The following is a 13,190-nucleotide window of genomic DNA, read 5'->3' as shown; positions in this document are numbered from 1 at the left end:
GACAGAAGAAACCCTGTCTCTCTCCTCTCCCCCCCCCACAGCCCACCACGGCCCAAGGCCACAATGGGGAGTGAGAGCCCCCCGAGCCATGAGGCTGCCCTCTAGGGCTGCAGTGGGGGGGGTCCCAGTGCTGGGGCTTCCCCCACCAGCCCCTGCGCTTCTGCCAGGGGTGGACTGGAGCACTGGGGGCTTTCCCTGCCCCTTCCCCACCTTCTGCTGGGGACCCGGTCGGGGAGGCCCGGGGGCTTTCCCAACCCAGTGGCCAGGGCAACCCCAGTTGATCAGTGCCCCGGGCATGGGCCCCGTGGGCCCCAGTGGTTAATCCGCCACTGTTCAGGGCCATGAAATACCCACCGGGGGGGGGGACAGACTTTTCCAAAGGGATCCGCTCATTTTTAGCCACCTAAATAAGCATATGGCTACACTGCAATGAAACCCCCCTGGCCGGCTGACTGGGCCACAGGCTCTGACTTTTGTTTTTTCCAGTTGGTGCTTTTGAAACGGGGGGCAGGGAGAGGGGTGTTGTGGGGGCGGGGGGGGGGGGCTCTGCCAGTTTTGCGGGAGGCTAGGTTCAGCAAATGTATATACTTCTTTCATATGGCTATCATGGGTCTCTTCGTGGGGGATGAGCCTCGGGAGATGGGGCAGAGAGGAGCGAGCAGTGGATGGGGGTCGGGGGGGCACCTCGGGGCGGTAAGAGGGAGAGCGGGAGCAGGGCCTCCAGGAGGAGTGAGGGTGGAACACATGCAGGGCCTCGGGGGTCGGGGGGGGAGGGAAGCCGAGGAGGGGTGGGGCTGTGGGGGCAGCACAGGGGACGGGGCCACGGACCAGGCACCGGTGTTGTGGCAACAGGCTGAGCGGGCCTGTGGGCCCCCACCCACACACACACTTCTAGGGAGCTTCTGGCACCTCACATGCTGCCTATGCCTACGCCTCGTGCAGCCCGGAGCACCCCTGGTGTCAGGGCCTCGGGCCAGTGCGGCTGTTTAATTGTGGTGTAAACATTCAGTCTGGGGCTGCAGCCTGGGCTCTGGGACCCTTCCCGGAGGGGCGAAGGGGTCCAGTAATAGGTGCCAAAACAATTTGTACAGCGGAGATGCCGAAAGCCAGTCAACAAAACTGTAATCCGTGTATATACTGGAAACCAGGGTGTGCTCCTGCACCCCCAGTTCCTGCATCTATGGGCCCAGCACTCAGGGTGCAGCCCGAGTGTCCACACTACAGTCAAACAGCACCTTAGCCAGCGCCCCGCAAGCCTGAGTCTGCCGGCACAGGCCAGCTGCGGGCATCAAATTGCCGTGTAGACAGCGCCGCGGTGGCCCGCTCAGCCTGTTGCCACAATAGGCGCTGCTGGATGCTGGTCTCTCAAAAGCCCAACCCAGCTTGTGCGGCGCACCGAGCTCCTGGCAAGTCGGTCCCCTGCGTGGTGTGACCGTCCAGTGCAGGTGCTGCAGAGCCGCGCTAAAATCAACCTGTAGGCGACCACTGTGTGAGCGCGAAGGTGTCCCTCGGGCACCCACAGCTAGCATATCAGAGAATACCAGGGGTGGAAGGGACCTCAGGAGGTCGTCTAGTCCAACCCCCTGCTCAAAGCAGGACCGACTCCCAATTTTTGCCCTGATCCCTAAATGGCCCCCTCAAGGATTGAACTCACAACCCTGGGTTTAGCAGGCCCATGCTCAAACCACCGAACTATCTGTTGGGGCAACGCCAGCTGTTACCTCCCCCACCTTGTGGGCGCTAGTGACGAACTAACCCCTGGCACAAACCTGAACCGGCCTTTGTCTTCTGTCAGCTCAGTGGTACCCGTTGGGGTAGCCTGCCACATCTTTCCGGCCTGGCCCAGGGCTGCTATGAGTGTGAAATCCTGTCGGCGGCAGAGCGTAGCAGTCACAGCACACCTATCAAAAAAGACTCGTTTTAAATGCTTGGGGAGATTGAGGGCTACAAACCTTGGGAAATCAGCTCTGCCTAATATATTATGTAGAAGTTCTGTAATCATTATTGAACTAAAGTGCATTGCGTAAGTGGATAAAAATCAGTCCCGCTGTAGCGTACGTCTCCAGAGAGCACAGATAAAAATGCCTTGTACTTAAGTAAAAAAAGGTAACAAAATATTTCCACTCCTGGCACAACTGCATTTCCCCCCTAATATAAATATGGAACCCTCTGGAGGAGCTGATGATGCAGCAGAGGTTGAAGAGAACGCAAAGGCAACGGAAGCAGTGCAGCGTTAACGAGCCTGGCTGACACAGGGAGCAAGTCGCTGTGAAATACGGATGGACAGGGGGATGGAGTGTGAAGTATGGCTTCCCCTCCTCTGTGAGGGCAGCCCACCAAGCCAGCATGCTCAGGCGGTGGCAGAGGGGAAGGCTGGCGTCAGCCATCGTCCCAGAATGGCAAGTTTGGGTCGGGGGTGGGGGTTTCTGCAAGTTGATACCCATGCTCCCTTACGGGCCTGCTGAAACCTCCCTGTGTCCCATTCGTGCAACTCAGCTCCTGGGCTATGGCTTCCCTGCACCAGTATAGCCCAGGCAAACGTGTTTCCCCGAACGCCATCTTCTAGGTGACCCGCAAAGGGGCCACAGAGTTAGGCTTAAAGAGCTCATTTGATGGGTGTAGCAGAAAAGCGGAAGGCTGATCGTGTTGTTAAAACACTGGACTGGGATTCGGGAGATGTGGGTTTAATTCCCCCTTCTGCCCCGGTCCCCTGTGTGATGCTGGGCACGGGCTCCCACTTTTTGTGCCTGACTTCCCTGGCTCTAAAATAGGGATAACAATACCTCTTTGCCTTCTCTAGTTAGACTGCAAGCGTTTAGGGGCAGGGACGGTCGCCCACTATGTGGTTTTCCTGTGCCTAGCCCACAACTACCCCTGCTTCGCTTTGTGCTGCCCCCTCCTGGCTGCCTGCTTGTGTTGCACGAAGCAGGGAAGCCGCCAGCTAGGAGATGAAGACACGTGGCAGATTCTGGCTACGTGAACGGTCATGAGTAGCCAGAAAGCGAAAATGGCAGGTGACAACGTCTTTTGCTCCCCTCCTTGTCCAGGGAAGCATGTGGGGAAGCCCAGAAGTGGCTCCTGTATCCTTCCCCTCCACACTGGATGTTTCTTCCCCCATGCTCCAGTTCTCTCCTAGGTAGGGTAGGGCATGGAACTCCTCTGGCTGGCCCAGAGGGCACCACAGAACTCTATCCCTTACAGCAGTCTGACCTTCCCATTGCGCCTCACTGCTGCCAGGGGAGACGCACAGCAGCTGGGAAAAAAGTCAACCATGGTGACATATCCATCATTAGACTTCAGTGTCAACAGGCCATTGAGATGAATGGAGCAGTTAATTCCAACTGTCCATAGATTTATAAGGCCAGAAGCAACTGCCAGGATCATCTTCTCTGCAGTGCTGCACGGACCGCGTCATAGACGTGTATGCAGTGAACCCTGCAGTGGGGGGGGAGGGCGCTACGCGACCCTATTGTGTAGGGAAACGCTACTGAGCCCAGCAGCTTGTGGTTGAATTAGAGCCTCTGTTTCAAAAAGGGAGCCCTCACGCTGTTAGGACTCCAAGCTGGGATGACACTTATACTTCCCTGGATAAGGCAATCCCCATGTTAATCACCCTCCCTGTTAAACAAAATTGCACCTTATTTCCAACTGGAATTTTTCTAACTTGGACTTCGCTATTGGCGCTTGTTTTGCCGCTGTCTGCTAGCTGAAAGGGTCTCAAACAACGCTCCGTGTCAGTCCTTATAGACTGTTACCAAATTGCTTCTTAACTTGTTCTTTGGTAAGCTAAATAGATGGAGGCTAGGGCTCTCGCTGCGAGGTGGATTGCCCAGCCCCCCAGGCATGCTTGTGGCTCTCAGTTGAATCCTTTCCAGCACGTTGCCAGTGTCAATGCCACGGCTGGACACGGTATTCCAGCTGCAGCATCGCCAGTGCCACGTACAGCCGTAACCCTGCCTCCCCACCGGGCACTCCGTACGGTCAGAGCGGAGTCCTTATTTCCTGTCCTCAGTCAGCTGAGTAAGGGCAACATCAGCTTAGTTAATACCTGTCACAGGGCAGGGGACAGTGTCATCTGGCTCCAGTGTGTGTTGTTACAAGCCCCTCGGAAGTCCATGGAAACACTCACATGACTACAGGTATTAGGGTGGCAGCATCAGGCCATCGAATAAGGCCAGAGGCTGCCAGGCCCTGCTGCAGGCATGCTTTGCGTCTGTGGTGGGAGAGGGTGCCAGGAATTCCCCCACCCCTTGCATCCCCCGTCCAGGGTTGGTCTAGACTAGCACAAGCGGTTACCATTGGCTAACACAGACCCAGGCTGCACCCTGACCAGCTAAAGCTGAGTAAAAAGGTCTCAGCCTTTGTCTCCACTCAGGAAAAGGCTGACGTTCGTGTAACTGACCCCAGCCACCTTTGCTCGTCCAGGCCAACCCAGAAGAGCCGGGTAGAAGTGCAGTCCCTGCCCTTGGGCTAGCAGCATAGGGTAAACCACGAGCATTTGCATCCTGGCTAAATTAGTATTGCCACAGGCGGGAGCAAACTCAGGTTCGTTGCCAAGCACGTTGCCCCAGGGCACTTTCAAGGGAAGCGTTTTAGAAAAGGCAGAGAGGTTAGTTCTAGGGCTAGAGGTTAGTTTCTAGTCTCTCTGTAGCAAACCCATCCCCAACCCCACTGCCTAGCTCAGTGGGGCTAGGGAATCCCATTCTGCAGCCTGCGTCCCCAGGCCAATGGGCCATGCTGGCTGGCCTCTCTCCATACCCCTAAATCCCCTACCCCATTGCACATCACAGAGAGAAACGCTTACAAGAGGAATAGAGAACTGGGCCAAGATGTGTAATGGGGCAATGCAAGGGTCAAGAGAGCAGCAGGCACAGCTGACTTGAGGGCCAATGATGAGGTGTAAGGAGATTTCATGGAATGGGACGCGAAGCAGCGTGAGGAGAGGCGGGCATAGGAGTGAGGATGTAGCAGGAATCTGGGGCTACAGCAGATGAGCAGAAGCACAGAAGTAGGGAAGGGGATCACAAGACTATGTGGGAAGCCTGTTGTGTGGGATGGCGACACCCCGTTTTACTGAGCTTTTAAAAAGCCAGGGGAAATTCCCATACAAAAAGCTTTGTGACATTAAAGTGCAACCACTGAAAAGCATGGAAATGACCCGTTTACACAACATTCCCATCCCCCCTCATCTCACACACCTGACCTCCCAAACACCAAAATACCCAACTGCCCTCACTCCATCCTCAGTTCCTAAACTCCCTTTCCAGGCCAACATCTACCCAACCACGGGGGGCGTGCACCCCCACACCCATGTTATCACAATCCTGTCCAAATGCACAGGCCAACCTGAGCTCTCACACACATTTTTTATTTAATACAAACACCACATTTTAGCTTTGTCCATTACGGATGGGTGTCCAGACAGCGTGTCATCTCCTAGCTGAGGCCATAGTTCTGGGTGTATCGCTGAGTTTGTCTGGAGAGCGTGGCGTCTTAGCCAGGCTTAATTAGAATTTGGGTCCCTGCAGCTTAGGTGGGCTCACACCACCTGTCTTCAGAATTGGCTGAAAATAACTGTCCGCTGAACACATTGGGGCCTGGCTTTCCACTGCTGGCAGAATGTACGCACTGTAACAAATCATTGGCCACAGGCATCCGGGGCTTGCTCTTCAGAGGTGCTGAGCAATCATCCAGCAGCGAGAGCTGCCAGGGCTCAGTGCCTTTAAAAAGCAGGCATGCAACACCACCGTGGCCAGCAAAACAGTAGATAGGCTATGAGCTAATGGTAACTGTCTAGCAGGTAGCCTAGGCAGAGCTAGTCATGAGTATGGCGAGATTTGGCTAATGCGTTCTACTATTATAGCAGAGCATCAGTTCTGCTGGAGTTAAACGTAAGAACGCCCTTCGCTTTCCAGGGCGGCTCTTCCACACTTCTGCTTGTAGGTCTTTACAACTTTCCCAGACTTCAATCGCTGGGGCTGGAACCCAGGGATTCTGTCCCTGGCTCTGCCGCGCTCTTCCTCGGTAATGGTGAGCAAGAGTCTAGCACCACAGATCTGCACAAGATGCCAAATTAAGGTTGCACAAGATCTTTTAATTCCAGCCTCTCCTAACTAGAGTGCTTGGCTCTGCAACTTGAATATTCTTTTAGTGGGGGGGAAAGAGGGGAGGTTAGTTTTGTATCTAATTATACAGTACGACCTTTTTTCTTTTTGTACTGCAGTACGGTAACAGGTGCTAGGGAAGGTTGGATTCCAGCCCACGGAGAACAATGGTTCTGTTTTGTTTTGTGCACGAACATAAAAGAAGTGACATCCCTGGGAAAATATCCCCTTCCCACCTTCGCTCCGAGGGTGGGCATCAGCAGCTTTGTGTCTGTTAAAAGAGCTCTCAAAAGGCTGTAATTCTTCCCTCCCATTTAAATCAGAGATCCACAGGGTTAGAAGGGACTGCAAGGGTCATTTAGTGTAACCCCCTGCCAAGATGCGGGATTTGTTGTGTCTAAAAGAAGAGTTTTGGGTGCCATTGCAGCAACATCTTCAACCCCTGGGCTACTGACCACTTATCCTCTTTCCTCTGCGTTGGTAGAGCAGAGGAAGGGGAGGTGACACTCTTTGAAATGAAACACATCATGCCTATCTGGTAGGCGACAGAGGCTTAATTTGAAGACTGGCAAAGTGGAATCTCCTTACAGAAGCCCATAATTTCACTCTGGAAAGGAAGGGTGCGGCAGTGGACTGCAACTCAGGACACTTTAGTTCAGTTTTTGCCTGTGCCACAGATTTCCAGTGGGATGTTGGGCAAGTTACTTACGGTCTGATTCTGCACCACTGAAGTCGATGGGAATTATGCCATGGACTTCAGTGATCACAGGATCAAACCTTTAATCTCTCAGAGCCTCGGCTGTAATATGGGGATGATACTTCCTTTCTCCCACCCTCCATCAGCCTTATGCATTGAGCCAGCCAGCTCTTCAGAGCAAGGACTGATTCTAGCTATGTTATTGCACAATGATTGTGCGTAGTCACTGTATAATAACAGCTAGAATGTGTCCTTTAGGTTTATTGTAACACTGTGATGTAAATGAGAACAACAAATGCTTCATTTTTAAGATAAACAAAAGTTCACTGAAATCAGTATAAGAGGAGTTTCAATGTAGCACGAGAGGAGTCTCATGAGAAGTAGATTTCCATGTGCTATTCTGTCACTTTTTGCTGCTCTGAATTTTGAGAAGGGCAGTTTGGGAGCTTCCGGCTTCCACCTTATAGTTATCCTGGTCTGTTGAGCAGTAGAAGCAGATAAATAAAGTCACAACCAGGGGCTCTAGTCACAGACAGGAAGTAACTTTAATTAAATATTGTGAAAGTTGAAAAGTTTTTACAGCTTGAATTCTGCAAAAAAATTATAACAATCTCTACAGTAGTTAGTTTCTCTAACAATAGAACTGTACAGTGTGTGTGTCTATTCAAAAAGATTTAGATAAGAAGGTGAAAGGTTAGTAGTTTCAGAGATGACTTCATTTTAGCTGCATCCTAGTACAACTGTGAGGAAATAGGCATACTTTTATGCAATCCAGTTATTGTGTAGCTTCACCTTTTGAAACTGAAATCTGAACATTTCCACTTAAAGCCATATTCCGTAAGGAGTAGCATCCTTTACTTAGTAAGAGACTGGGGTCTTTTTCAGGAAGATTTTGATAAATTTCCTTTCATCCGATCACTGTAAATAGCTGCAACAAAACATGCCGTTCATGAATCTTTGGACTTTGAAATAAAGGCCTACGAATGTACATGGTTAACATGGATGTCTAAATGGCTACAACTTAGAATGGAGTTCTACAAGACCAATCAAGGATGTCACTGGACAAAATATGGCTTTAAATTTGATTACATTGCCATGCTGTTGCTTATTATGTGAATTGGAATAATCGTTTCGAGTACAGAGAAGCAATACATTGATGTCTCACATTTTCCAGTTTTTTTTCTTTTATTTGCCCTTCCCCCCCGCCCCAAAAAGATCACACTGTGACTTTCTAGTGAAAACCATTGCAAAATTCATACAGGAAGCATGCACAGTTGCAGCATCGTTGGAAATGATTTCTTGCTCTACTAGAAAAAAGTTACATTGTCTTAAGGTAACAAAAACAGTTCTTTTGTGCTTTTCAATTCCTTTTTTTTTCTTAGAATGTTAGTGATGATTGACAGTTCTGGTGCACAGTACAATGTACAAGTGAAATGAATATGATTTGCATTGTTAAGGCATCCAATCTGCTGGTTTATATTTATGCGAAAGACAGAGAAATATACAAGCAGACTTAAGAAAGAAAGTATTTTCATTGAGTTCTATGAAGTTTCTCCCCATATTTAATGCACAAAAATGCGTCACTCCAAAGAGGAGAGATCCCATGCATATTAATAGAGTAAAACAGCATTGTTTTTTGTTAAGCCTCAAAAGCAAAGGATATTTTTTAAAATCTACATAACTAAATGCTACAAGAATAATATGCTACTTTTTGCCATATATTGGAAAAAACTTCTTAACTTACAAATAATACAAAAATAGACAATGGCTTTTAGGTGGAAATAAAAAAATGAAGCATGGTTTAAAACAATCTTAAAAAAACCCTATAAATGAAATGTTTTAAAATCACATTTAAACAGCTAATACAACGGTGAGTGACCAAACAAATCAGCACTTTTCACATAGCAAACGTACACAATAAAATAAACTGGGGATGGAGGGGGAAAGCAATGTACAAATTCCAAAGATAAATACATTATTTATATGGATATTTTACAAAATCCCCTTTAAAACAAACAAACAACCCCACCCCAACAAAACAAAAAAGCTTTTTTTCCCTTTAATTAATTTTGCAAGTCTGTGCAAGCGAAAGGTAGTGAGCTCTTTTTGCAAAATATGCAGTAACTTTTTGTGACATTGAAAAACTGTCTTAAGACATTAAAATGTATAAATAGAACAACAACTTTGGCAAAAAATCACAAAAAATCTACAGTATTTATAACTACATACAAAACACAACAGCAAAGAAAAAATATCAGATAATGCATCTTCAGAGCTTTGCTGCCTCTTTGATGACTAGTTTTAAGAACACTTCCCAGATAATGACAGCAAAATTCCTGTAAAACAGAACCTATGGTTTTGATTTGAAACCTTCCTCACAGCCCTTCCCCCTCCCACCCACCTGCAAATTCGAATTCATGTTTCCATTTACTATTCAAAACCAGTTACCTGTTGCTTAATATATTATGCTATAAACTGAGAGGGTCGGCTGATACAGCAACAATCCTAGCGGGAGGCTGACAAAAAACGTGTGTGCTTCTAGATCATTGAGAATGTAGAACTGCAGACGAGTCAATTCTGGTTCTGCCCCATAGAAACAAATAGATTAAAGTGAGGAGGAAAATTTATGATTACACCCAACATGTAATAATGGCTTGAGTCCGTGTCTTTAGACAGCGACACACAATCCAAAGGAGATTTGTATGCACAGCTCAGGTTATGCTAAACTCAAGGGAGGCCACTCATTTGGAAAGATTCTGATATAAGCTAAACAGAGAGCCATGCTAGTCTAATTATGCAGTTTTAGCATTATATCCAGAGGCACTGGGTTTCAGAGTTAAAGACGTCAGCTTACGGTATTCATGTCCTTAGCTACACTTTCACCAACTTTTCTCATCGCATTATTTACACAATTATTTAGTCTGATATTAAAAACAGAGGTTACAAATTCTCTCCCTGTTTTAAAAGAGCAGATTCTTAGTGAGTGGTATCTATTTAATTAGAGAATGAAAAACGTGTCGGATTAGCAAACCATCCCTGGATAAACAACACATATGAGCCGACTCTTAATTAAATGGCCATTATTCTTCTAAAAAAACCTAACTGGCACTTCTATTCTGTCCCTTACTGACTTATTTGTAAATGTTACCACTTCATTTCCCTTTACACAGCTTTAGAAAAGGGTCATAAATTAAAAACATGAAGTTTCATCTCTAGTGTCCCTTGCAGAACTGTATGATTTATAAAAGACAAATGGCTGTTGAGTTAAATCAAGCTTTAAAAAATAAAACAAACAAAAAACAAAAACCAAGAAAAAAAGTGGATTTTCTTTATCAACACAGAATAAATATATCTCCCATATACTTGGGATGGACAACTCAAATCAACACCTTGCAATTGCAGATTCTTTGTTAATTTCGGTATTTGCAAGGATGGTGATTTTTGTTTTGTTTAAAAATCTGCAGTTATTGTAAGATTCCTCTTTATTTTATTGTATTTTATTTTTTTAAAAAGGCCTGAGTAAAAAGTTCCACTCTGGGACTTGTATCAGATTTCTCTCTGAAGCAGAATTCAACCTCTTCAATAAAATTCTTCAAGGCAATCCTTTCACATGGGAGGAACAATCATGCCAGATATAGCTGTTAAAAGGAGAGGAGAGGGAGGGGAAAAAAGAAAAAGAAAAGTGACTTCTTTGCATCATAACTTCAATTCCAAAACCCTCACTACATTTACCAGTCAGATACTATCTATACTGGGAGCTGAATTCATACACAAGTGTCAAACAATAGAAGTAACAATATATGCATTAAATACAAAAGGTCTGATTCTGATCTCATTGACACTGGTGTAAATCAGGTCTAACTGTGGCATCAATGACATTTTTCTAGCCTAAATTTAGCATAATATCTGAGCTCAGACTCAAACCCTTTTCAGCTCTTAGATGCAGAATTTGGTTGCTTCTGGCAAAGCTGAGAAGGCCTAAACTGTGAGAACTTTCATAAATTCTGTTAATTTCTCAAGAAGAACAGAGATTTGTGCCCTGTATGGGCATACAGCTATCATCCCACATGCCAGCTGTGTATACAAAAGCCATAGTCTGCTGCCTTACGTACAGTAACACTGGATCCTTTTCTTAGCCAGCTTTCCCAGACAAGATCGTTTCAGTATTCAAACCCCTGAAGAGTGGATGGTCAAACCTATCACTCAGTGTTTCTGGGCTGGGCTGAGGATACATTTTGCTGTTTTGTGAGAGAGTTTAGGAGTAGGCCAGTATGAGCCAATACAGATCCAAGTAATACTGAGAATGATGATACAGGATTGAAACATCTGATCCACAGGCTGACTGGGATCTTTGCAAATTAGAACAGCAGTTAAGCCTTTGGGAAATCAAAGCTTTAGACCCTATCACTTAACTAATGGGAGCCAGCTGAGAAGATGGATTTCCTCCAATAGGCTATTTTATTCGGTTGTTGCAGCTCTGCAGAACTGATAGGTTGGCAACCACTAGCTGACCCAGGGTGGACATGGTGCCCACCTATGCTCCTTTCCCTGATTCTCTCAGACTGTGGCACACACGGATTCATTTAACATTTTACCTATTTAAAAACTTGTTGGATATTGACATTACCAGGAGTTGTGCATGCATAGCCAGTGGCCCTGAGAGCAACTTAAACCCCCTACAGAAGAAAGTTCCAAGTTAAAGCTGCAATCAATCCTTAACCCGGGGTTTTTTTTTGTGGGGCCTCAGCATCATGGCATCTTATGGGCTCACCAAATCTTTAGGTGCCTCTTCACTACTGGGATGAATTAAGAGTAGAGTTTTAGTCTTAATTTAGATTTTCGTCTCTTTTCTTTGTGTAAGGTGATTTTACTGCATTATATATAGAATCATAGTCTCTTTTAAATTATTTTACAGAAAAACATAGACTTCCTCACAGTTTCACCTCCACCTTTGTCTCTTTTTGTTTACCAGGAACCACACTCCATCTACAACCTGTACAGAACAAGGGCACATCTAGTGGCTGAATGGTATACTGCAAGCATGCAGTGTGGTAGCCATGTTGGTCCCAGGATATTGGAGAGTCAAGGTGGGTGAGGTGATATCTTTTATTGGACCAACTTCTGTTGGTGAGAGAGACACGCTTTTGATCTTACTAAAAGTAAACATCATTACAAGCGGCAGTCACATAGGTTCTTCATGAATGTTATAACAGGATTGCATCTTTGAAAAGGTAGTTGTATGATTATTTGCAAGAGGATATAAAATGCATACTAGACATCAGGGTGGCTGCACTTCTTGGGTGCATGATTTAAACACCAGAGTTGCCATCTCAGACATCTGGGCAAATGATTTCTTAGGGAAGAATTCGGTCCTGTGACTGGTTCTAATTCATTGTACTTTAATTACAGCTGTATGCACTTGATAAGAACCAAGCCAAAGTGAAAGACTCGCAGATTTGGGGTGGGGAGGGAGCAGGGAAATGTTTTCTCCACGAACACCACCATATGTGCAAGAATTACAAGAATAATCAGTGCAGGGAAAACAGTTCAAGTCAACTGCACTGATGAAATGAAATAAAATGAGAGAAGGGGAGAACGCAAAACACATCCACGGATGCTGTATGACATTCTAAGAGATGACATGTTCCAATTGTCCAGCTGCATTTCTGTTCTTTGAGTGTCTCAGCCAGCAATGTTTTGCAAAGGACAATTGCACTAGGAATTCTGGTAAGGGGCTGGGTTATATCTGGGGCAGCTTTAAAGGACTTAATTTTTAGGGTTTCCCAAACTAGCTGCTGTAGTTTCACCCAAAGTTCATAAAACCAGGGACGATGCTAAAGAAATAACACCAAGTTCGCTCTGCAGTTTGATCTCAGAGAGAGGCGAAGGGTGAGAGCAGCCTCATTGGAAGCCACTACTCCTCTTCCTATGCAGGTGGGGGGAAGTTGAGGGGAAAGGAGGGAGTGGGTGGTGTCTTGATTCTGTCTCCCTCTCTCCTCCTTTTGTCCCCCCGCCCCACTCTGGTCTTCTCCTGGGGCAGTACTACTATGTGCAGCCCCCTAGGGGGGACTTGTGGGAACTCCACAACTGAGCCTTATGCAAATAATCACAACTTCTCACTCTAGGACTGTTACATTTCCTGATAGATAGATGCAAGAGATGCACCTGGTGCGAGTGAAAGTGAAATGATAGAAAAGTACATCATGTAAGTAGGTTTTCAAGGCATCACTATTATTCTTATTGAGGAGCTCTGATATTCTGAATTAAATTACAAGTCAAATGGAGAAAACGACATCTTTTTTGCCTAAAAGCCTTGGCATTTCCATTCTGCCAGGTCCTCATTTAGATCGTGCTACTTTTGTTCCTTAAGTGCTACGTCAACAGGGCCA

The 13,190-nt window shown here is 46.5% G+C and overlaps 1 protein-coding gene across 9 annotated transcripts in view; it reads right to left on the bottom strand.

Moving 5' to 3' along the window:
- Positions 1–7,327: 7,327 nt before the first annotated feature.
- EBF1 (EBF transcription factor 1) overlaps positions 7,328–13,190 on the bottom strand; it is a 334,181-nt gene continuing 328,318 nt past the window's right edge. For all 9 annotated transcript variants that reach the window (XM_073355192.2, XM_073355197.2, XM_073355193.2 and 6 more), the window contains one exon: positions 7,328–10,439. Coding sequence is in view for 4 of the 9 variants with exons in the window: in XM_073355197.2 (XP_073211298.1) it covers positions 10,408–10,439 (32 nt within the window). In the remaining 5 variants the exon portion in view is untranslated. The remainder of the gene's footprint in view (positions 10,440–13,190) is intronic.

Source organism: Lepidochelys kempii, chromosome 8 (assembly GCF_965140285.1).
Source record: "Lepidochelys kempii isolate rLepKem1 chromosome 8, rLepKem1.hap1, whole genome shotgun sequence".
NCBI lineage: Eukaryota > Metazoa > Chordata > Testudines > Cheloniidae > Lepidochelys > Lepidochelys kempii.
This window is presented reverse-complemented; position numbering and strand designations above follow the sequence as displayed.